This window comes from Leptodactylus fuscus, chromosome 7, assembly GCF_031893055.1.
Source record: "Leptodactylus fuscus isolate aLepFus1 chromosome 7, aLepFus1.hap2, whole genome shotgun sequence".
Classification (NCBI taxonomy): domain Eukaryota; kingdom Metazoa; phylum Chordata; class Amphibia; order Anura; family Leptodactylidae; genus Leptodactylus; species Leptodactylus fuscus.
This window is the reverse complement of record NC_134271.1, coordinates 39,105,359-39,130,615: the sequence shown is the minus strand read 5'-3', so window position 1 is coordinate 39,130,615 and position 25,257 is coordinate 39,105,359. Positions and strand designations below refer to the sequence as shown.

Below are 25,257 nucleotides of genomic sequence, written 5' to 3'. Positions count from 1 at the left end.
AGACCAAACACATCCGAAACGAAACTACTATTATTATACTCTGGAGTTTCTTCAGAATCAATGGTTCCTTCTTTTTTCCTGGAGCCACTGTTTACCCTTTAAAGATGTCGCCATTAATGTATGGTATTATATACCGCTAGGGAGCCAACATGCGTGGAAAAAGGGGGGACGTTTCTCACAGCCCAGCAATGACGCTGAGTTGTAAGTCCCGGCCTTCTGACAGTGGGGAGATATCGGTGCTGAAATTAATGTACTAAATACTTTTAAAAATTGACATTTGGTATAAATTTAACCCAACAAAGCAAAGAGTATACTTGTTTTTCTAGTTCTAGTGTGAACCTTTTTCAGAACTTATTTAGTATTCCTTAATAACGTAGCATTATCAATGATTAAAAGTGCAAGTCAACTTTTATTCATTTTTTTCTAAATCAAAAATGCTGGTGAAGGGAACAAACTTTTCAATGTAGTTTTCTAAAGAAAAGCGCTTGTGTCATTTCCCCTGTCTTTACTTCTTATCTGATTCATTCTGTCTGTGCTCCGTATACAAGCAGGGTCAGTTTAAAATGGCCACTATGGAGGTTGGGGGGGGGGAGGGGTAAAGGAAACATAGATTTGAGACCATCTACTCTTTAAAATGAGTCATTTTCGACAGAAGTCAGCTGAATTTATGAAGACCTAGCTGTGTAGTGAAAAATTATTTTCTCAATATATTGCTGTCTCTCTGTTTGAGGAGGACCCCCTCCCCATAGCGTTCTATTGTATTTTTCTTGTCTATAGTATAATGCAAAGTTTGTTATCTTCACCTGATCTATTCTGTATTTTTTTTTTTTTTTAATGTAGATTGTGAGCCCCATATAGGGATAGGGATCACAATGTACATTTTCCCCCTGTCAGTATGTCTTTGTAGTATGGGAGGAAATCCTTGCAAACACAGGGAGAACATACAAACATCCAGCGCTGCAAGGCTGCAGTGCTAACCACTGAGCCACCGTGTTGCCCCCTGATCTATTCTGTATTGATTGATATTAGATATTGGTTGGGTAATTACAGCTACAGTCCTATGAAAAAGTTTGGGCACCCCTATTAATCTTAATCATTTTTAGTTCTAAATATTTTGGTGTTTGCAGCAGCCATTTCAGTTTGATATATCTAATAACTGATGGACACAGTAATATTTCAGGATTGAAATGAGGTTGTTTAACCACATGAGGACCGCCGTACGTAAATTTACGGCCTCATGTGCTGGTACCTAAAGACCGGACTATTGCCGAAATACGTCCGGCCTTTAGGTACCTTTCTGGCGGGGAGAGGGGTGCGGGGGGGGACAGGGGTTAGGTGTTACTAACACCTAACCCCTTCCTCCATAACGTCCAGTCGGAACTGAGTCCGACTGGACGTGTTAACCCTTTCGATCGCGCCGTCAAACATCACGGCGCGATCGAAAGGGATCCGCCGACAGGTTAACCCGATCGGCACCCCCCGCGGCGAGATCGGGGGGTGCCGATGTCAGTAGAAGGTAGTCTGGGGTCTGGCCAGTGACCCCAGACTACCGGAGCCCCACATACCTGGTGATCCTGCCAGGCGGTGGAGGAAGTGAGCGATGTGTCTCACTTCCTCTGCAGCTTACAGGACACGAGCAGGCTCATGTCCTGCTCGTGTCCTGTCTGCTACTGTGCTGAATCAGCTGATGCTTTCATCAAAGCATCAACTGATTCAAGTGTCCTAAAGGGACACATGAAAAAGTAAAAAAAAAGTTAAAAAAAAAAAAAAAAAGGTGTATGAAAAAAGTAATAAAGTTCTAAAGTCCAAAAATCCCTTTTTTCTATACAAAATGAATTATATAAAAAAAAGCACTAAAAATTTTAAAAAGCAATGCATATTTGGTATCGCCGCGTCCGTAACAACCTGTACAATAAAACTGAAATCATATTTAATGTACACGGTGAACGTCGGAAAAAAACCCCCGAAAAAACTCGCCGGAAATAATGATTTTTTGCCATGTCATCCTACAAAATATGCTATAAAAAGTGATCAAAAAGTCATATTCACCCCACAACAGTGCCAATAAAAAGCGCACATTTTCCCGCAAAAAATAAGCCCTCAACCAACACTGTCAACCGAAAAATAAAAATGTTACGTCTCTCAGAAGATGGCGATGCAAAAAACATTGATTTATGTCCCCATATGTGTTTTTGTTCTGCAGACTTAGTATCGCATAAAAAATGATTTTTTTTTTTTTTTAATCCAGCAAGAAAGAGTTAATAAAATGTAATCAGTAAGTTGTAGGCACCCAAAGATGGTGTCATTACAAAATGCATCTCATCCTGCAAACAACAAGCCCTTATATGGCCATGTCACCAGAAAAATAAAGAAAATATAGAATCTAGCAATGTCAAGGCAAAAACCCCCAAAAATCGCCAAATTATTAGAATACAACTGGCTGCGGCAGGTAGGGAATATATAAGCTGTGCGAGCGAATATCAGGGGACACCCCAGATTTACAGCTTATGAGTGAAAAAACACCAGAAGTGACCCCCAGAGTGACTCCCCCAATCATAGGAGCTACTGGGACATAGTAGGGAATTTGGTGTCTGCAATGTTCTCCGCACAGCTTATATATTCCCTCTTCGCCATCCGCTGTGCAGTCACGTCTGGGATACTAATACTCACTACACCCCCTGATAAATTCTTTGAGGGGTGCAGTTTTCAAAATGGGGTCACTCCTTTGGGGAATCCACTTTTCTGGTACCTTACAGGCTCTACAAACATGACATGGCGTCCAGATACCAAACATCAAAATCTGTACTCCAAAAGCCGCATCGCGCTCCTTCGCTTCTGCGCCCTGCTGTGCGCCCAAACTGCAGTTTATGACACATGTATGACACTGGTGTACCCGTTATATCGGACGTAATGTCATATGTGGGTATAAACTGATATTAGGGCACAGCCAGACACAGAAGGGAAGAAGGGTTATTGGGTTTTTGGAGCGCAGACGGTTTGGTTTTTGGATGCCATGACACTTTTGTAGATCTGAAACGCCAGTAAAGTGGAATCCCCTGATATGTGACCTTATTTTGGAAACTACACCCCTGAAGGATTTCTCCAGGGGTACAGAGAGCATTTTTAACCCCCAAGTGTTGCTATAACTTATTATCCATAAATGAATACGAAGCTGATTGTGAGAGGTGAAAATGACAATTTTTCCAGGAATACGTCATTTCAGTGCGTAATATGTTGTGCCCGCCTTGTATCAGAGATGAACGCTCTAAAAGCTGTTGTGCCCGGGATACCCGCTTACCAGTTTTTGGAGTGTCTCTGCTGACATAAGTTGGGCACAATATATCGGGCACTAAAATGGCGAATCTCTGGAAATTTTTCATTTTTAACTTCTCATTATCAGTTGTGATTTCATTTCTGGAAACTAAATAAATGCAACACTCAAGGGTGAAAAATGCTCGCTACACCACTTGATAAATCCCATGAGTGGGCTAGTGTCCAAAATGGGGTGACATGTCTGCGGATTCCACTTTATTGGCAATTCAGGGGCTTTGCAAAAGTGGCATGGTGTCCTAAAACCAAACTGTGCTCCAAAAACCAAAATAGCGCTCCTTCCCTTCTGTGCCCGGCTGTGCCCAAACAGCCATATATACCCACATATGGCATTAAGTCCGTTATCCGGGGTACACCAGTGTCATACATGTGGGCATACACCGCTATTTGGGTACCCAGCAGGGCGCAGATGTGAAGGAGCGATATGTGCTTTTGGAGTGCAGATTTATATTCTTTGTTTTTGGACACCACGTCACATTTGCAGAGGCCCTAAAATTGTCCCTACAAAATGGGGTCACTTCTTGGTGAATTCCAGTTTACTGTCACCTGTGTAGTTTCTAAAATGGGGTCACAATGGGGGGTTTCCATTGTATTGATACTTTAGGGGCTCAGCTAATGCGACATGACACCTGAGAACTATTCCAGCCACATCTGCTTTCTAAAAGCCAAATAGCGCTCTTTCCATTCTGAGCCCCACCGTATACCCATACAGCAGATTATGGCCACATATGGGGTATTGCCGTGTTAAGAAGAAATTGTGTAACAAACTCTGGGGGGCTTTTAATTCTTCAGCTACTTGCAAAATTAAAAATTTGGCGCTAAATGGACAATTATTGGAAAAAAAAAGTAATTTTTCATTTTTATGTCCAATTGTTAATAAAATCTGTGAATCAGCTGTGAGGCCAAAATGCTCACCAAACCCCTAGATAAATTCTATGAGGGGTGTAGTTTCCAAAATGGGGTCACTTTTAGGGGGTTTCCACTTTATTGGTACACTAGGGGCTCTGCAAATGCGACATGGCACCTGAAAAATATTCCAGCAAAATCTGCCCTTCAAAAGCCAAATAGCGCTCTTTCCATTCTGAGCCCCGCCATGTTCCCATACAGTAGATTATGACCACATATGGGGCATTTCTGTGTTCAGGAGAAATTGTGTAACGAACTTTAGGGAGCTTTTTTTCCTTTATCCTCTTGTGAAAATGAAAAATTTGGGGCTAAATTGACAGTTTGTTGGAAAAAAAGTAAATTTTCATTTTCATGTCCCAATGTTAATAAAATCTGTGAAACAGCTGTAGGGTCAAAATGCTCACTCTACCCTTTGATATGTTTTGTGGGGGGTGTAGTTTCCAAAATGGGGTCACTTTTAGGGGGTTTCCACTGTATTGGTTCTCTAGGGGCTCTGCAAATGCGACATGGCACCTAAAAATTATTCCAGCAAAATCTGCCATCCAAAAGCAAAATAGCGCTCCTTCCATTCTGAGCCCCGCCATGTTCCCATACAGCAGAATATGGCCACATATGGGGTATTGCCGTGTTCAGGATAAATTGTTTAACAAACTTTGGGGGGCTTTTACTCCTTTAACCCCTTGTGAAAATGAAAACTTTGGGGATAAAGTGACATTTTAGTAATTTTTCTTTTACACATTACAATGTTAGTAAAATCTGTGAAACAACTGTACGGTCTAAATGCTCACTATACCCCTTGATGAATTCCGTGAGGGGTGTAGATTCTAAAATGGGGTCACTTTTGGGGGGTTTCCATTGTTTTGGTACGCTAAGGGCTCTGCAAATGTGACATGGTGCCTGAAAATTATTCCAGCAAAATATGCTGTTCAAACACCCAGTGTCACTCCTTCCCTTTCGTGCACTGCCGTGTGCCCAAAAATCAGTTTACACCCACATGTGGGGTATTTCTGTGCACGGGAGAAATTGCATAACAAAATGTGAGATGCATTTTCTCCTTTAACCCTTTGTGAATGTGTTAATTTTGGGTCTAAATGAATGTATTAGTGAAAAAAAATGAAATGTCTAAATTTGACCTCCATATTATTTTTATTCTTATGAAATGCTTAAAGGGTTAACAAACATCCCAAATGCTGTTTTGAATAATTTGAGGGGTGTAGTTTTGAAAATGGGGTGATTTATGGGGGTTTCTATTATATAGGCCTTTATAATTCCTTTCAGAACTGAAGTGTTCCCTAAAAAATTAGTTTGAGGAATCTTCTTGTAAATCTGGAAAATCGCTGTTACACTTGTAAGCCTTGTAACATCCAAAATGAATTAAAAGGCAATCAAAAGATGATGCCGATATAAAGCAGAGATATGGGAGATAATATTTATTCATGTATTTGGATGGTATGACTATCTGCCTGAAAAGCAGAGAATTTCACATTTTGAAAATTGCAATTTTTTCCAAATTTCCATCAAATTTGCTAGTTTTTTTTATAAATAAATACAAAAATATTGATTAGTGTTTACCACTAACATGAAGTATAATGTGTTACGAAAAAACAATTTCAAAATCACTTGTGTAAGTTAAAGCGTCTCAAAGTTATTGCCATTTAAAGTGACACATGTCAGTTTTGAAAAAAGAGGCCCAGTCCTTAATGTACTTCTGGGCCTGGTCCTTAACCGGTTAAAATGCTGAATTCAGATGCAGAAACCTGATGGACCACATTACAGTCATAAGGAATGGTTGGTGGTTCAGTGGTTAGCACTGTAGCCTTGCACCGCTGGAGTCCTAGGTTTGAATCTGACCAAAGACTACATCCGCAAGGAGTCTGTGTTTGTGTGGGTTACAGTCCGGGTCCTGGCTTAGGGCTAGTTCACACGTGGGCAAAGGGGAGGTTTTTGACAGCGGAATTCGCTTCAAAAACCTCTCCTTTAACATGGTGGTCTATGTAGACCACTAGCTTTTTTTTTCCTCCTAGCGTTTTCCGCCTGAAGAAGCGACATGACCTTTCTTCAGGCGGAAAACGCCTGAAGAATTGCATAGAAGTGAATGGGAGGCGAAAACCGCGCGGTAAAAAACAGCGCGGTTTTTTGCACACAAAACCGCGCGGTTTTTTGCAAAAAAACCGTGCGGTTTTCGCCTGCAGTTTCTATAGCACATATAGGAAAAAAAAACCCTAGCGAAAACCGCTAGCGAAAACCGCGTCAAAAACCTCGTCAAAAACCGCGTGGAATGCAAAAAACAGCGTCAAAAAAACTCCTCGAGGTTTTTTACCTCGCACAAATAAGCTAGGCGGTTTTCACGTGTGAACTGACCCTTAGTGTTCGGTCAAGGAAATACACCCAACATCATGTCCTTATTTCACACACTAAATACGTCCATGTGAAGCCAGCCGAAGTGTCGGTCTGTTATGAATATTCTATTAGATTATAGATGATGACATGGAAAAGTAAAAAATGAAAAGGGTTGTCCAATTATTTATATGATGAAAAGTTAAATTCCTCACAGTTTTTCTAGATCTCTGCTATCTTTCATTCATTCTTTACTTCCAGTAGATAAATATCAGTCCATGGTCATATGATGGACACCCAGGTCCATGGCTCATTAAAGTGATGGTTCAGTAATTACACATCTTGTAATAAGCCATGCTTCTGTATGTCCATCACATGAAGTATAAGGAATGAGTGTAGTAGAGATCTAGAAAACCATAAGGAATTGATACAGAAAGTACTGTATATTGGAAGAACTTGAAAAGTGAAAGTGGACAACCCCTGTAATATAAAAACTTTTTCAAAGCAATTCATTCTCTTTAAAGGGAAGTAAACCCTTTTCATTTTTTACTTTTCCATGTCATCATCTATAATCTAATAGAATATTCATAACAGACCGACACTTCGGCTGGCTTCACATGGACGTATTTAGTGTGTGAAATAAGGACATGATGTTGGGTGTATTTCCTTGACCGAACACTAAGCCAGGACCCGGACTGTAACCCACTGACCCCGGGTACTTTAAACCATTCCCATAGTGCTATAGCAGAATAAAATGAAACTTTTCTTATGTTTCAGAGCCCCAGAGAAAGCACAGGAGGAGTTTTCTTTTATTAATGAGCACTGCTGCATCTTCACTAAACACACCCATCCTGCATTCAGCTCATTGTGCTGGAAACGCAGTGGACCCCATTATAGTGTATGGGGCCCACAGGTTTCTGTGTTTTAAGTGGGTTAGTTTTCTGTTTTTTGGGTCCACAAGCGGACCTGAAGAACAGAAAGCAAAACACTATTATGAACCTAACGCTAAGCTGGGTTCACATCTGCGCTCCTTGCCCATTCAGGGATTCAAGGAGGAATTTCTTTCTGCATTTTTAGGGTAGAAACCCAGCGGACCCCATTATAATCTATGATGTCCACAAGTAACCGCTTTTTAAGTGGATTGGGTTTCCGTCCCCACCACTTTACATTGTTAATCACTGTCTCATATAGGGCTCGCAATCTAAGTTGGCATTGTCCAGGAGTCGGCAGATGCTTTAGTCCAGGTCTGGGAGGAGATCCCTCAGGAGACCATCCGCAACCTCATCAAGAGCATGCCCAGGTGTTGTAGGGAGATCATACAGGCACGTGGAGGCCACACACACTACTGAGCCTCTTTATGACATGTTTTAAAGGGATCCTATCATTGGATAGCCTTTTTTTCTCGATAGCACATCGGAATAGCCTTAAGGAAGCCTTCACATGGAGTAAAGCGCCACTCATTTTGTCCCAAATACACCCCAGTACAAGTCTATGGATAAGTACTAGCAATAATGCTAGGTGAGGAACACCTTTCTACAGTGGGCAGATATCAGTGCCAAAATTAAAGGGATCCTATCACTCAAACACTTTTTTTTCTGACTACCACATTGGAATAGCCTTAAGAAAGGCTATTTTTCTTCTACCTTTCATTGTCTTCTCCGCACCGCCGTTCGCCTGTAATTCCGGTTTTTGTCGGTATGCAAATGAGTTCTCTCACAGTACTGGGGGCAGGCCCCAGCGCTCAAACAACACTGGGGGCATCCCCAATGCTGCGACAGAACTCTCCAGCGACGCCTCCATCTTCTTCAGGAACCCGTCTCTCTGCGCGTCTTCTTTCGTCCTGGATTTTCAATTATCTAGGCCTCGGGCAGAGCCGACTGTACATGCCCGAGCCACAAGAAAATGGCCACTTACACAGCTTACAATGTAAGCGGCCATTTTCTTGTAGCCCGGGCACGCGCAGTCGGCTCTGTCTGAGGCCTAGAAAATTGAAAACCCAGGACGGAAAAAGACACGCAGAGAGGCGGGTTCCGAAAGAAGATGGAGGCGTCGCTAGAGAGTTCTCTCGCAGCATTGGGGACACCCCCAATGTTGTTTGAGCGCTGGGGACCGCCACCAGTAAGAGAACTCATTTTCATACCGCAGAAAACCCGGTTTTCTACTGAACAGCGGCGTGAAGAAGACATCTAAAGGTAGGAGACAAATAGCCCTATTCCGCCGTGTTATCGAGAAAAAAAGGGTATCCAATGATAGGATCCCTTTAAGGACATTACATCAAAAGTTGGATCAGCCTGTAGTGTGTTTTTCCACTTTAATTTGGTGGCGGTGGGGGGGGGCTCTAAATCCAGGCCTCCATTGGTTAATAAATTTGATTTCCATTGATGATTTTTGTGCAATTTTGTTGTCATCACATTCAACTTTGTACAGCACAAAGTATTCAATGAGAATATTTCATTCATTCAGATCTAGGATGTGTTATTTGAGTGTTCCCTTTATTTTTTGGAGCAGTGTATTTGAGGGTAATACTACGTATAAACAGGGCAGCCTTGGCTTATTTAGGACTGTGAGCAAAAATGCAACCTAACCTAAATTCTAATGATAGATTGCACAATTGAGCAGCAATTGTGAGTTTTTAATACGGGGGTAAAATTGCAGATAAATAACGCCAGTCTGAATCAAGTTCTATCCACTGTGTTCTTTTAGTCCACTGCTAACGCGTTGTTATCTGCTATTCTCTATGTGCACTGCGCTCAACAGCAAAACAAACGGAATACAAATGCTATTGTCGGCCATTCCCTAGCCGGCTCGTATCTGTCAGCAGATGAAGATATTTCCAAGCTATCTCTATACATCATATATTTGGTCACTGATATCAGCAAGAAAAACTACAAAAACAACTCGTGACCTGTCGCACTTGTCTTCCAGAGTCCAGCTCCGAGTACAGACATTAGTAATCGCACGCCTGGAGGGCGTCACAAAGGATGCAGTCGGATATCTGCTGCTTTAGCCTGAATCGTCGACCATAGATTAAATGGCAAGGGCCGGGAAGAGGCTTGGGCTGTATTCTGACGAGGTTTGCTGACACATAGAAGGAAGCGGCTGTGGGCGTGCGGCACTTTATAAAGGACGCTTTTGTTTTATCGCTATCGCTATTTAGCGCTGTTTGACACTATGCAGAGGCAGACATGTCTATTGGCGTAGGGTTGTCGAGTCTCGCCGCCTTCCTCTTGCTATGGTTACCGGCCGCTTCCAGCGATCCTTCCTGTTCAAGAGATGGGTGTACTCCGGGGCCACCTGTGGTGATTGGTGAGTACACGAGGTGCTACGTGCTGTGCCATGTATTATTATGTATTATTATATACACTAGTCATTGCCCATACAACTACTCCTAACTTATTAGGTTACAGACTTATTCCAGCTGATGGTTTCCAAGCACTTCCCCTAGCACTCGGCGAAGTGTTGGACTGCTGGGGGTCAGACCACTGGGATCATAAAAACCTAGGTCCATGAACGCCCCGTGTAAATAGAGCCCTGCTGTGCAATGCATGACTGCTGCTTCATTCACTTCAATGGGACACTTGGAAGTTCTATATTGTACACTACAAGTACCAGCAGCACATTCACAGTTGTCACAGGATGGGTGCCCACTGTCTCACTGCATTCAGTATAATACTGTATATCATGGCCACTCCAGCCAGGGCTGTGGCGTCAGAAGGCCAAGCCATTTACTCTTTTTCCAGAGCCTGACACCAATTCCTTCATACATGACTGGCAGCCAAGGTCAGTCATAAACGGTAAGGGCTCGTTCACATGGGTACAGAGGGGGCGGATTATGGCGTGTAATCCGCCCCCTCACAATGGTGGTCTATGGAGACCGCTAGCGTTCTTTTTTTCCCGTTACCGGCATGTTGCCGCTAGCGGAAAAAAGAAGCGAGCTGCCCTTTCTTCAGGCGGTTTCCACGGCTCGTTGAGCCATGATGTCCGCCTGGCGGCAGCAACCTCCTGAGTCGGCCCATTCATTTGAGTCTACTCAGGAGGGAGAAACCTCAACAGTCGTGGCAGGAGGGTTTTCACCCGAGAGTGATGCGGCTCCCTGCGTCCTCTGTGCCAAAATCTGCCCTCTGTGTGAACTAGCCCTTAAGCTTTAATTCATTAAAAAACTAGCGAAGGAATTTCTGTTCTAGATATGTATTAAACTATGTTTCTGACTATTTATACAATATTCAGGGGAGGATTTGGCATCTCTGGGGTCCCAAGCAAAGTTGTGTCTTTAAGGGCCACTGATATTGCCCTTTTAGTGTCGTCCCCTCAGCATAATTTCCCCTTTCACAACAGCTGTAAGGCCCTGGCTTTGTCCTGTTGGAGACTCAGGAGCTGCTGCATGCTGTGTCTTAACACTGTCCTAACACATCAGGATGTCATCTGCTAGTAATAAAAGGAGCCAGGAGCAAAAACAGGGGGGCCTTTATGTATTCAAATGAAAACTGCCAATATTAAGTGGTGACCCCGTGTCTGCCATTCAGCATCCAATAGTCAAATACTTCTGTACTGGATTGAAAAATACTACAGTAGTGATCTTCTGTAATCTGAGCTCTAAGTCTCCTAGTGGGGCTTTAGTTAAAATAAATAAATTAGCAAACATACCAAAGCATGCCTGTTTACCATATAAAATGCTTTGTCAGAAGACAAAGAGAGCTGTTCTAAGCCTTATCGTGTAGCTGTTTACAATCACACATGGTGTATAGCTTCCATTACACTTTGTATGGTGAGTGAGCAGTGTGATTCCCAGGAACCGCACTGTCCTGTTGCAGCTGATCTTTGGGGTCTCATCTTCACAGATTTAATATTGATGAGCTATCCTAGGTAGAGGCCATCAATATTAGAAAATGGATAACTATTTGAAGGGTTAAGTAAAAGACACCAACAGCTGCTTTTTGCAAGAGAGGTAAAATAGAACTCCATGTACTTTACAGAATTTTACTCTTTGTAAAAAGTTGACACTTTATTTAAAAAAAATAAAAAATTGCTGCTGCTGGCTTTTAACTGCGTTACACTCACAATCCTTCTGAATTCTTGTTACTAGAGAGCCAGATTCTTGGAACTAGAGGTCACATGTCAGACAGCAGACTTGAGCTAAACCACTGTCTGGTTCAAAAGAAGAAAAAATATTTTGAGCCCAAAACTACTTTGAAAAGCAACTGTGTTACTGGAGAACAGAAGGAGGAATTGAAATCAATGGAAAGCCTAGTCATTGCAAATAGTGGGATTTCATTTTAAAGGGGACCTGTCACATGGTTTTTCCTCCATAAACTGACTCCATCATGAGCAGGATGAAGTAATTCCCTTTCTATTAAACCCAGGAGTCTAGCACTGCAAGAATGCAGTGCTAACCACTCTGTATTTTCTGTTATAGCAATGTGAAAATATAAATGTTTGAAAGTATAAAAAGTCATATGCTTATGAACATAAGAAGTCACGGTGGGTTCGAAGCGGCTTCAGCCTAGTCACACTGCCCCTTTTCTCACATCAACGTCTCCTAGGCATGACTGATATCTTTCTTGTGACATCAGGGACTGTCAGAGATGTCAGTTATACCCAGGAAGCGTGATAGCTGGTGGATGGCGTGACTAGGCAGAGGGAGCTCCTCACCCACCCTGACTACTGTCATACAACTTTTTATGCTTTCAAACATGTATAACTTCACTTTGCTGCAACCGAAAGAGTAGATCACAGCGGGGGCAACAACCAATAGTTGAATACCTAATCCTGCAGTTCCTTCAAATATTGTATTTTCTGGAAAAAAAAAAAGAAAATACAATATGAATTGCTCAGTATAGAATTGCTGTGGAAATGTTTTGAAAAACATAGGTGCCCCTGTTTAAAGAGACATTAAAACAAGTTATCCTGTTTGCATTGGAGGTGCAGCAGCTGGAAACCCCATCTATCAAGAGTCTTGAGACTCCCCTTTCCTTATACCACCCATTTAAAGGGATCCTTTCACTCACACACTATTTTTTTTTTCTAGGTACCACAGCAGAATAGCCTTAAGAAAGGCTATTCTTCTCCTGCCTTTCGTTGTCTTTTTCGCGCCTCTGTTCGTCTACAATCCAGTTTTTTCTCATTATGCAAATTAATGTCCTCGCAGCACTGGGGGCGGGCTCCAGCGCTCAGACAGCACTGAAGGCGTCCCCAATGCTGCGAGAGAACTCTCTCTGGCACTGCTTCAATCTTCGTCAGCAGCGTCATCTTCATCCTCTTCTTCTGGTGGTGGCTTGTAACTTCTAGGCCTCGGGCAGAGCAGACTGCGCATGCCCACAGGCCTCGAGAAAATGGCTGCTTCCAATACTGTGCAAGCGGCCATTTTCTCGTGGCCTGTGGGCATGCACAGTCTGCTCTGCCCGAGGCCTAGAAGTTACAAGCTACCGCTGGAAGAAGAGGATGAAGAGGATGCTGCTGACGAAGATGGAGGCGGTGCTGTAGAGAGTTCTGTCGCAGCATTGGGGATGCCCCCAGTGCTGTTTGAGCGCTGTGGCGTGCCCCCAGTGCTGTGAGAGAGCTAATTTGCATACTGAGAAAAACTGGGATTGTAGGCGAACAGCAGCACGGAGAAAACGAAAGGTAGGAGAAGAATAGTATTTCTTAAGGCTATTCCAACGTGGTACCTAGAAAAAAGTGTATGAAAGGATCCCTTTAAATGGAGGAGTGATTTGTGCATTGTCACTCCATTTAATTTAGATTGAATCCAATCGGGTTCAGATACTAATTTGTCATCCCCAGATCGAACCCCTACCAGTCTATAGGGAATAATTTGTAACTGGAATAGTAATACATTTTATTTATATAGTGCCAACATATTCCGCTGCACTTCAAAGATCGCAGGGTTCATGCTACAGAGTAATAAATTAATTCATACAATAGGAGACCCTGCTTGCAAGAGCTTACAATCTATGTTGTAGAGGGGGTGGCATAAGAGGTAGAAAGGGTGGCATATGAGGTACCATTGCTTATACAGTGGACCAGCTGTTTTTATGATAAAGATCATTTTAATTACACAAATCTGTATGAGCCATCACCAACTGGTGTTCTTTTATGAACAGATCCAAAGTGTCAGGGCATACGAGGTTACAGTCTGGTAAGGCATCATGGTGTGAACAGAAGAGGGAAAGTTTTAGGGAGCCTAACTGCAGAAGTGTTAGATTAGGATATGTGATAGGCCTGTCTGAAGAGATGTCTTTAGGATGCATTCCAGAGAAGTGGTGCAACATGGGAGAAGTCTTGGTTTGGGGAGTGAGAGGTTTGGATATTAGTTTGAGGTCATTGGCCGAACTGAGAGCACGGTTGTGTGATAGAGATGAAGGAAGAAATGTAGGGAGTTGCAACATTATGGAGAGTTTTGTGGATGAGGGAGATGAGGTTATAATATATGAGCTAGTTAAGTGACTGGCACAGCAGGGCATGCATGCAGACTAATAGATGAGCCTGGGTGCCACATTCAGAATAGATTGTAGAGGGGAGAGTTTAGTGAGGGGAAGACCTCCTTTAAAGCGACACTGCTGCAAGATGTAACATATTGCCCTAAAGGAACACAGTGGCTACAGCATTTAATTGTTTCAAGTCATCTTTGCACATCGCTTTAGTCTAATGCATAAAGAAACCTATTTAGAGGAAGCAACTGACCAAAAGTCTTGCGAAAGTTGGTGATGACATAACTCAATAGGTGATATTAAAGGGAAGCTGACACTATGAAAATGCAACATGTTGATGAGCAGAGGAGAAGAAAGCTGAACAGATTGATATATACTGTAGGTTTATTCCTTGAAATCTCTGCTGTGTTATAAAGTAAAGGAGACTGTCCTATCGCTGTATACAAAGTCATAGAAGGGAAGCAGTCAACCACTGATCTTTACTTTAGAACTTACAGCAGAGATTTCAAGGAATAAATGACAGGCTCCACTGAATCTCTTCAATCCTATATATCTAACTGCTCAGCTTCTTTTGCTCTATAACATACGGCATTTTGTGGTAATGGATTCCAGTTAAGTAAAACTTCCTCTTGCGACTTTCCTAGCTGGTTCAGTACCAGGTTATTTTGGGGCTACTGTAAAATATGATGCATTACATAATTTTTGTATAGCACCAGCATTTTCTACATCACAGTACAAATGAGTGTATGTGACAGGCAAAGTCAGACATTATAGAGAAATACATTAATCATCAAATCAAACAATAGGAGTGAGGTCCTGTTGCACAAGAGCTTACAGTATATGAGGAAGAAGGGGTGACACAAGACGGTGAAGTACTAGGTTTTATACTAGTTGTCCATTGCATGGTAGGACAGCCTAACGTGGAATACTCCAAATTCATCACAGTGGTACATATTGTGTGATATTTGGTATGTCTTCTTTTTCCTTTTCTTAAATGAGCTGCTTACAGAACCCCAAGGCTGAAGCCCCATTTTGTGAAAATGCAGAGTTTTTGCCGCGGTGGAAACTCTGCGGCTCAAAACGCTGCATTTTAAAGTATCTGCAAAGTAAATGGAGTTCTGGCTAATCCCTTGCACACATTGCTCCGTTTATGAATATCGCATGTCCATTATCCCTGCGGAAATGCTAGTGTCTTCTGTATAGATTGTTAAATATCTCTGAAGTTGCGGGTGAGACTTCTGACCACGTGTTATAGGCCTTATCACGATGGTAGTAGTCATCTTGTTATAAATCAGTGTAGGGGTTTATTAATATCTTGAAGGAAAACACAGGAACCGGAAAAATGTCCAAAATAACACAAATATCAGTCAATGTCAATAGCTTACATCTTCAGAGAAGTTAGAGTTCTTCATCTGGATATCCTGTAGTTACAGCTTGGTTCATGCTTGCCATCTGGTTGGTGGACTTGGGCTGGTTACGGCGTCCATGGATGTCCATCTGCCTGGACCACCCACCCTGGTCTTCCCAAAGATGGACCTAGACGTGTATTTCTTACTCATTTATATTCATGAGAGGGGGTGTTACCTTCCATCTTGCTGCTATGTAAGGAAGTTTCTAAAATGGTGTACTCTAACCGCACCCATGTTCCCAAAATATAGCAGTATGTGATGTCAGTAGAGTGTTAACCCCATGTCTGCTAGAGAATATTGTAAATATAACATTTAACATAGATATAATAAGAGTAGAAAGTCCACATCTATTTTTTGCTTAAATTGATGAACTATACGGAAGATGGGCACCAATAAGGGGAGAGCTATGACGCACAATAAATGCCTCTGGAGCATGCCAAAATAATGGTTTATATATATAATTTTATGTGTGTAATATTGGTTTTCTTGTATTTCTAGTACCAGGTGACTTGGGAAACCAGCTGGAAGCCAAACTGAATAAACCATCGGTTGTGCATTATATGTGCTCTAAGAAGACAGATTATTACTTCACTCTGTGGCTGAATCTGGAGCTTCTACTGCCTCTAGTAATTGACTGCTGGATAGACAACATAAGGTGGGAGCAAAAAATTAAGTTTTGATACTGCAAGATGAATTCTTTATTTTAATTTATATATATATATTACATGGAAGACCGCATTTTAACCCCTTGCTGCAAACAGATAGAACTGTATTCCCAGGATACAGGTGATTTAATGCTTTTCGACACGGGTACATCCTGTGGATGCTACTGGCACAGGAGATGTTCTTAAAGGGGTTGTCTAAGATAAGACAATACATTTACCCTAAGCTAAACACCCTCCCTCTGCCTAACTTTTATCTAACTTGCTTTATCAAAAATCCTGAATCCTTTATCCTGATCGCTGGGGCGGTGATGTGCATATTTTCTGATTTTATAGTACAGTTCAGTTTCCCCGTTTTGCTGAATATTGCCTATATTACCCCCCCCCCCATACCCCCAGCCCATCATACTTGCCTGTCTTCATGTCCGGATCTTTTGGACATGGAACGTAAATGACGGCCGTCTTTTCCTATAGAACTCTATGTAAACGTTTTATGACGGCCGTAAAAGACACACAAATTACACACAAATGACGCCTGGCGTTACTCTGTGTGAATGGAGCCTTAGTAGACTAATCCTTACTATCTGTAGCTCTCGTTGTTTTTACTAACTGCGATATGCAGGTTATTTGACAGTGTATTGACTATTGAACACAGATGAAGAATCCTATTGTATTACACTATATATGCAATAAAAGCAACTTTTCTTTTTTTTCTACTTCTCAGGTTAGTATATAACGCAACCACTAAGACTACTGCTTCTCCTGAAGGAGTTGATGTAAGGGTACCAGGTTTTGGTCAGACCTACCCACTGGAGTATCTGGATCCTAGCAAAAGGAGTGTAGGTAAATATTGACCACTGGTTCACCAGTGTGGGAATGACTTCACAGCTCTGCGTTATTTGTCTACGCAAGGATGAGTTATCAAAAGGGGAAATTTTGACTCTTACCCCCTTGCCCCTTCTTTCCTCTTCTTCTCCCTTTTGTTCTCTTTAGCTTTGTGTTCTCGTTTCTGATAGATTTTTGAAAATGTAATAAAAAATTATAGTTTAAAAACCAAAAGGGGAAATTTTAAAGTCCATTTTGCTGGAGTCTGCAGTGGTGTAAATTGCGCCAAACTTATCAAATGTCACAAGATGTTTGATAAATTTGGCACATTTACATGTTTGCATTTTGCAGGCTTGTGATGTCTGTGAAAGTCACTGCATGTAGTCCCATTTATTTTAGTCCCGTTTATGTAGATATCTTTTCATTGCCCTCAAAAGGGTGGACATCTTAACGCTTAGCACCTTCTGTTCTGAGATGTTACTATAATTTCTACCCCACCCACTCACTGTAGTGATTTTTATTTGTTTTTTTTAATAAATATATATGAGACTCGGTTAATATATAAATGCCCAAAGTGTTTAAAAATAAATAAATAATCCCCTGAGGAGGAGATGCTGCCACTACTTCTGCTACTGGTCACTGGAGTGCACCAGGACACAGATGTCTTAGGTCAGTTCATATGTTACAGACCTGTAGTGGCTTACGATCTACTTATTAGTAGAGGAAGAAGCAAGAGACTTCCTTCTATGCAATTCTACTGTATCGGCGTCATGCAGACACCAATGCAATTAATGTAGAATTTGTGCTGCCCAATGTAGGCCTCGCATAGTTAATGGGCCTGGAGCCGCAGTCACCTCTGTGTGTTGCCTGTCATTGATGTGACCTCTACTATTGGTAATTACATAAACAACGTGGTCATCATTCAAGTGATTGTACAGTTTAGGGCTCGTTCACATCTGCGCCCGGTCTCCGTTCTGCAGGTTTCCGTTTCCTTCACAAAACAGAGGCAGGAGACGGAAACCTGCAGGACTCTTTCAAACCCATTCATTTGAATGGGTTTGAAAGATGTCCGGCCGTGAGCAGCGATGAGCGTTTTATGCTCTCCGCCGCGAAACTGTTTTTTTAAAATCGGACACAGTTGGACATGCAGTACTCTGTGTCCGGTTTTAAAAAATCGGTTCCGTCTTCTGCCGGCAGAAGACTGAAAGCTGAGAACTGAGACCCGAACGCTAGTGTGAACCTAGCGTAAAAGGATGATTATTGAGAGTGACGAAAAGGACCTTTCAATTTTAAAACAAATTATTGAAAAGGTCTAGATGCACAGCAGTTTGTCTGAAGTTTTAGTGGCGTTTATACATTATTTTTTTATTTTTATTTATTATTTGTAATTGTACATTGTAATGTATGTTGTGAATGTTACTGAATTGAAGAAAATGCCAACAAAAATACTTGGGGAGGGGGGCAATTGCTTTAAACTGTAAAAAGTGTTCATACGGGAGATTTAAGACTACATATCTAAATCTTATTTTGCAGGTACATATTTCTATACTCTAGTTCAGAGTATGGTTGACTGGGGTTACAAACGTGATGCAAATGTGAGAGGAGCACCTTATGATTGGCGCAAAGCTCCTAGTAAGTATCGTGTGTGTTATATGTATAAATTTTTTTATTTTTTTTTTTTGGGGGGGGGGGGGGTAGAAATAGAAGTACTCCGTGCAGGGCCGGTATATGGAAAATTATGTACTCCATAGACACCTAAAATTTCCCTCCATAATTATATGGTTGGAAAGGGCAAATGCCAAAACCTCATGTGCTCTGTATGTTGGAGAGACCGGACAGCAGCTTAGAATGCGTATGAATTCACATCGCCATACAATTAGAGAACGAAGACTAGACCTTCCCGTATCAAAACATTTCTGCAATGAGGATCATAATATCACCGATCACATGAAAATTTTGGTTTTAAGAGGGAATTTCAAATCAAAGAAAGAACGACGGATTTAGGAGTATAAATTGATTACCCTGCTTCAAACACTGGAGAAGGGACTAAATCTGTCACATGGTTTTATGGCATTTTACAGAAATCACTGATCTGATAAAAACATGGAATTGTTTACAATTGTTTGCACTAATTACTAATAACCCTCTACCCCCCTTTCCTCCTGGAATTCTATCCCTATGTGTCCTTTTGTACATAAATATGCATCCTTCAGAAATTGTTTTAAATTTACCTGAGAAAGGAGCCTAGAGTTCCGAAACGTAATCTGTCATCATTATTAGTTAGCCATTAAAAAGGTATCAACTACTGAAGACTCTCAAGTTTGTTTTTGTTTTTGTTTTTTGTTTTTTATACTTCCTTCCCACTGGCTAACACGGTACGAGAACAAACATTTTCCTTCTACTAACTGGGGTTGAGAGTCAGGGCCTTGTTGTAGGAAAAGTTTGACTGGCCTGCACAAACTAGCCCTAACCATGCTTTTGTGCACCTTGCTTTGTGCATTGTGGTACACTCATGCTCGAACAGAAAAGGGCCTTCCCCAAACTATTCGCACAGAGCTGGAAGCATGCAGTTATCCAGTATGTATTAACATGCTAAGCCATAAGGGGTTGTCCAGGATAACCTGTCTTTAGTAGGTAAAGAGGCTGGGGAAAGTGTGGAAGGGACAAAAACCAAACCTCTTCTGTCTCCAGTGTCTCACACTGTGGTCTGGTCCTATTGCTGGTCCTGTCGTCTTTTGGCAGAAGAGGCATATAGAAAGGACACAGGACGTCATAGAAAACCTGCATATCACAGTATGGGAATCTCTCCATAATAATAATAATAATAATGATCTGTTCTTTCTCAGATTGTGTGGTTTGACTTTAGACACGTGGCAATGATTTTTATTTTTTTATTTTTTTTCTGGCATGCAACTTTTGACTCATGGAACACATTTTTTTTTCTCAGTCACCTGATATAAAACAGAACCAAGAGAAAGAAGATTAGCTATGGAGGAAGGGATTGGAGATTATATATGTTGTTTTTTTTTTTTTTTTTAACTTGCCTTCAGAACGCAGGAAAAATGCAGAAAGAATGAGAACCCAGCTTAAACTTGGAACATTAATGTATTTGGAAAATCATAAATGTTGTTACGCTTTTTTTTTTCCCTAGATGAGAACACAGAATATTTTGAAGCCTTACAGAAGCTCATAGAGACCATGTATGAGGACTATAACAGCCCAGTGGTGCTCATTGCTCACAGTATGGGTAATTTGTACACTCTTTATTTTCTAAATCACCAGAAGCAGGCCTGGAAGGACAAGTATATCCACTCTTTTGTGGCTCTTGGTGCTCCTTGGGGAGGAGTGGCAAAAACACTTCGAGTTCTTGCTTCAGGTTAGTATAAGTATACAAATTAGAGTTCTTCATAACCCCTTGAGGACAGTGGGTAGTGTGAGGTCTTATTTTCTACAGAACATATTGTATTTCGTAATGGCTTTACTTACTACCATTTAGTATTATTATTGTTAGCCAATATTTCAATATTTTGGGGCCACCCAAAAATATCTTTTATAGGTTTTATGAAAAACTTGGCTTGGTATCACATCAGCATATTACACATAAACACAGAACCAGGCCTAGACTGGGACTAAAAAAGCCAAAGTACCGTATACACTCGAGTATAAGCTGACCCGAATATAAGCCGTCCCCCACCCCCTAATTTTACCACAAAAAACTGGGAAAACTTATTGACTCGAGCATAAGACTAGGGGGGAAATTAAGCAGCTACTGGAAAATTTCAAAAATTAAAATGGTCGGAGTTTTTGGGTGCAGTAGATGCTGGAGAAGGGGAGGGGGTGTTTTGGTTGTCTGTCTGCCCCTTCCCTGAGCTTGAGGACTTTTTTTTTTTTTTTTTTTCTTCCCCCACTTGGAATTCAGCCTGGCTGAATATAGGGTATCTGCAGTGCTCCTATTAACCCCTTCCTGACGGAACAGGAGCACTGCAGATACCCTATATTCAGTAGACCGGGCACTGTCGGACACAGGGATACCTACTGTGTATGTGCTTCACAATCATTTCTTTTGCATGTATTCTAGGGAAAGGAGGGATTAAGAACTTTTTTTTTTTTTTTTTGACTCGAGTATAAGCCGAGGGAGGCTTTTTCAGCACAAAAACTGGCCTGAAAAATTCGGCTTATACTCGAGTATATACGGTACTATACACAATTCACCCTAACCCATACACGGCCATAGGGGGGGGGGGGGTCCCTTTAAAATTCTGATCACCTCTCATACCTAGTCTCCAACATGGTCCTCCTGGACCTCAGTAAAAATCTTTCCCATTGCTGGTTTCTAGCAAGGCTCCCCTTCCTGTTCTCTTCACTGCTAATCTTGACCATAATTACTGACCTTCCATAGGCCAAAATCTGACCTTTAGTGTCTGCCCAGAAATGACCTTTTATTTATATACCAGAAGGGCACCCCCCCCCCCTGCTAATTATAAGAGAGGATAGATAAATGGTGTGGAATTTAGTGTACTGCACTGCCTTTTGGGGTCAAGATATTTGTTATACGGCTTGATAAATGCCTCAAGGAGTTTAGTTTCCATAATTAGGTCACGTTCTAGAAAATTCCACCCGAGTTCTCTAGAACTCCGCAAATCTGATATGGCATCCATCTGGTATGAGCCACTGAGGAGACATTATATTATATGGCACCATTGCAGGGGCAACTGACTGTGTGATGGTCCTTTGAGGGGCATTTCACAGCTTGATGGGCCACTGAAGGGGGAATTGTATTGTTTGCGGGCCACTAAGGCAACATCATATTTGTGTGGGCCACTTAGCAGATATTACACTGTGATAGAGGCATCACTGTATGCTATAAATTGAAGAATACTATTACAGTTAGGTCACAATATGACATAATGGGAACGGATGGGGACAAGGGTAGGATTAGGGGGACAGCATAAAACACACACAAAAATTGCTGCCCCTCTGAAAGTCAGAAGGTGTGTCTAAGTGGTGGTAATGTGAGGGGCTACAAAACATTTGCACTGGGACCACCAATGTATTAAAATGGCCCTGGCAGCAATGTACAGTATTTTTCTGCACTGCAAAAAATAAAAAAAATGTTCAAACCAATTCATATGCAAACACTGTTTTTCTTTAACCTCGATGTGTACTTTTTAGGTGACAATAATAGAATTCCAGTCATCAGCTCCTTGAGGATTCGTGACCAGCAACGCTCAGCTGTTTCCACAAGTTGGCTACTACCTTATGATAACACATGGCCGGCTGATAAAGTATTTGTATCTACACCAAGTGCAAACTACACTCTGAAGGACTACCAGAATTTTTATAGAGATATTGGCTTTAAGGAAGGTTGGATCATGAGGAAAGAAACTGAAAATCTTATATCTTCTCTTACTCCTCCTGGGGTTATAGTCCACTGCCTTTATGGAACTGAGGTTGACACTGCTGATTCATTCCACTATGATTCTTTCCCAGACAAAGACCCAAGTATCGTTTATGGGCCTGGAGATGGAACAGTAAACATAGAAAGTGCCTTACAATGTCGTAAGTGGATAAGTCTTCAAAAACAGCCAGTTTACTTGGAGGAGTTGCCTGGTAATGAACACATTGCCATGTTGTCAAATGTTACCACTATATCCTACATTAAGAAGGTCCTTCTAGGTGTGTAGCTTCCCTCTCTGTGGTATGTTGTCAGCTGCCTTGTGTGCACAGTGGATTTTGTAGTCTTTCTTCATATGGTTTGCTGAACACGAGCAGATACTTTCTGCTTTTGAAGTGTCAAAAATGAAGTGACAAAATTGATATACAGTACTGTAGTCCATAGCAGACCCTTATCTGTTTCATTTATAGAGATCATGCATTGCTGGAAGACTGTTTCATGGGTTAATACCATAGCAACATATTGGGGGAAAACTCATTAAGACTGGGCATATTGTATGTCAGTCTTGATGATCTTTGCACTGCCGGAAGATTAACATAATTTTATGATGAGGCGCAGGTCATATCTTAAGCCAGGCACATCTATCACCAGGCTTTGTGGTGTAGATTTCAGAAAACTGGTATAAATGAGGATTATTGTGGTGCGGCTGATGGCCATGGGAAAATGGCAAGGCTGACGTAAAAGCGGCACTTGCAACAATTTTTTTTTTTTTTCTTTTTTTTTTTTTTTCTTTTTCACAAGTGCCATTTAAACAGTCACATACCAGAGGTTTGTGACTCTTCTACATCATAAAAGCGGCATAGGGGCTTAGTAAATCTGCCCAATTGTGTATCACTCAGGTTTTACTTGTATGTAATAATCCTGTTGTCCAGCAGCAGGTAACCCACAAACAATTTCTTGTAATACAGGTTGAACAAAAGTCACATTTTTACTATTGTATTAAATATTTTATGAAGTGTTTAAGGCAGATGTTGTACACTGTCAGATTTTGAAAAGTAACATGAACAAATAGGTAATACTTTAAAATCAAAGTGATATTCAATGTTTGAGGTATCAATGAAAACAATCACTGTGCACAAATGGAACTGATCACAATGCACAGATGGTTTACAGCACAGTTGTTTACTCGTATAGGAACAAATGAAGGTGTTTACAAAATGTCATTTAGAAATGTTCAACCCTTCACACTTCAGTAATGTTGTTAAATATGTAAAACAGAAAATATTCATATTTGGAATTATTGCACATGAATAGTATTCACCCATAAATGTGATGTACTTGTGTCTCAAGGGTTGTACCAAGTTCTGAGTTATTCCATATCGATGAATTTAAAGGTTCGTGACCTCCTCCAATCCTTAGAACAGTTTCCCCGTTCTGATGGAGCTGCAGGTCAAGCATGTACCTTGTTGTTCTAGTCAGTCTTTATGGGATGCCAAAGATGGCTGGGTACAGTGCCTTGTCATTTCTGGTGCTCCCATAGAGATTATGACGCATGCTCTGCTTGCAGCTCCATCGGGACAGGGGAGCTGGACCCTTTTCACAATAAATGGAGGTCTGACCGTTGCGAGCCCCACCAATCCTGAGTAGTCATTCCCTATCCTATTGATAACTGATGACCTCAAATCTTGGTAACTCCCTTAAGGATTTTTAAGCACACATTGCAGATACACCATTGATGCAGATTGTAGTAAGATGGTTGAGGTGTCTTCTGCAGTGTCTCAAGATGTTTAATGGTTAGATGTTAAGCTTAAACTGCCAAATTTATATGCATGTGATGTTTTCCTTTTCTTGTATGTCTTTATAAATTTTAGAAGTTTTGCCTTTTGTGCCTCGAACTTGTAATAAATATGTTTAAAATATATTTTGTTGGTTACTACAAATGGTTTTGGTTCTTTCCTTTATATGTATAGTATGTTTTGAAAGTAGTAAAAAGTATAGTCTAGACATGGATATTATAAAGGCTTTTTTCTAAAAATTGACTAATCCAACCAGTGGAATCTGCCACCAGGAAGCTTGATGTCAGACCTCACACACTACACAGTAGGGAACATTGTTGAGCACCATCGTACCTGTAGATAGTCCAAACTTCTGGGCAAGTAATTTTCCCATGGGGCCATGTGAGAAATTGAAATGATTTTAGAGGGCCAGATCTGCAGCTCTGATTTGTCCTGAGAAAAAAAGAAAAAAAAAAACCTTACATAAAAGGTGTAAATCTTACCTCAATAGCGAAGTGTGTGTGCACGTATACACTCACCGGCCACTTTATTAGGTACACCTGTCCAACTGCTCGTTAACACTTAATTTCTAATCAGCCAATCACATGGCGGCAACTCAGTGCATTTAGGCATGTAGACATGGTCAAGACAATCTCCTGCAGTTCAAACCGAGCATCAGTATGGGGAAGAAAGGTGATTTGAGTGCCTTTGAACGTGGCATGGTTGTTGGTGCCAGAAGGGCTGGTCTGAGTATTTCAGAAACTGCTGATCTACTGGGATTTTCACGCGCAGCCATCTCTAGAGTTTACAGAGAATGGTCCGAAAAAGAAAAAACATCCAGTGAGCGGCAGTTCTGTTGGCGGAAATGCGTTGTTGAGGTCAGAGGAGAATGGCCAGACTGGTTCGAGCTGTTAGAAAGGCAACAGTGACTCAAATAGCCACCCGTTACAACCAAGGTAGCCAGAAGAGCATCTCTGAACGCACAGTACATCGAACTTTGAGGCAGATGGGCTACAGCAGCAGAAGACCACACCGGGTGCCACTCCTTTCAGCTAAGAACAGGAAACTGAGGCTACAATTTGCACAAGCTCATCGAAATTGGACAATTGAAGATTGGAAAAACGTTGCCTGGTCTGATGAGTCTCGATTTCTGCTGCGACATTCGGATGGTAGGGTCAGAATTTGGCGTCAACA

General features: G+C 41.5%; 1 protein-coding gene across 1 annotated transcript; it reads left to right on the top strand.

The window, feature by feature from the left end:
• Positions 1 to 9,432: 9,432 nt before the first annotated feature.
• On the top strand, positions 9,433 to 24,177 carry PLA2G15 (phospholipase A2 group XV). The gene is made up of 6 exons (XM_075281668.1): positions 9,433 to 9,879; positions 15,905 to 16,061; positions 16,793 to 16,911; positions 18,427 to 18,525; positions 20,045 to 20,269; positions 22,066 to 24,177. Exons 1-6 carry the CDS (start codon positions 9,759 to 9,761, stop codon positions 22,575 to 22,577), a joined length of 1,233 nt encoding a protein of 410 aa, XP_075137769.1. The 5' UTR covers positions 9,433 to 9,758; the 3' UTR covers positions 22,578 to 24,177.
• Positions 24,178 to 25,257: the final 1,080 nt, after the last annotated feature.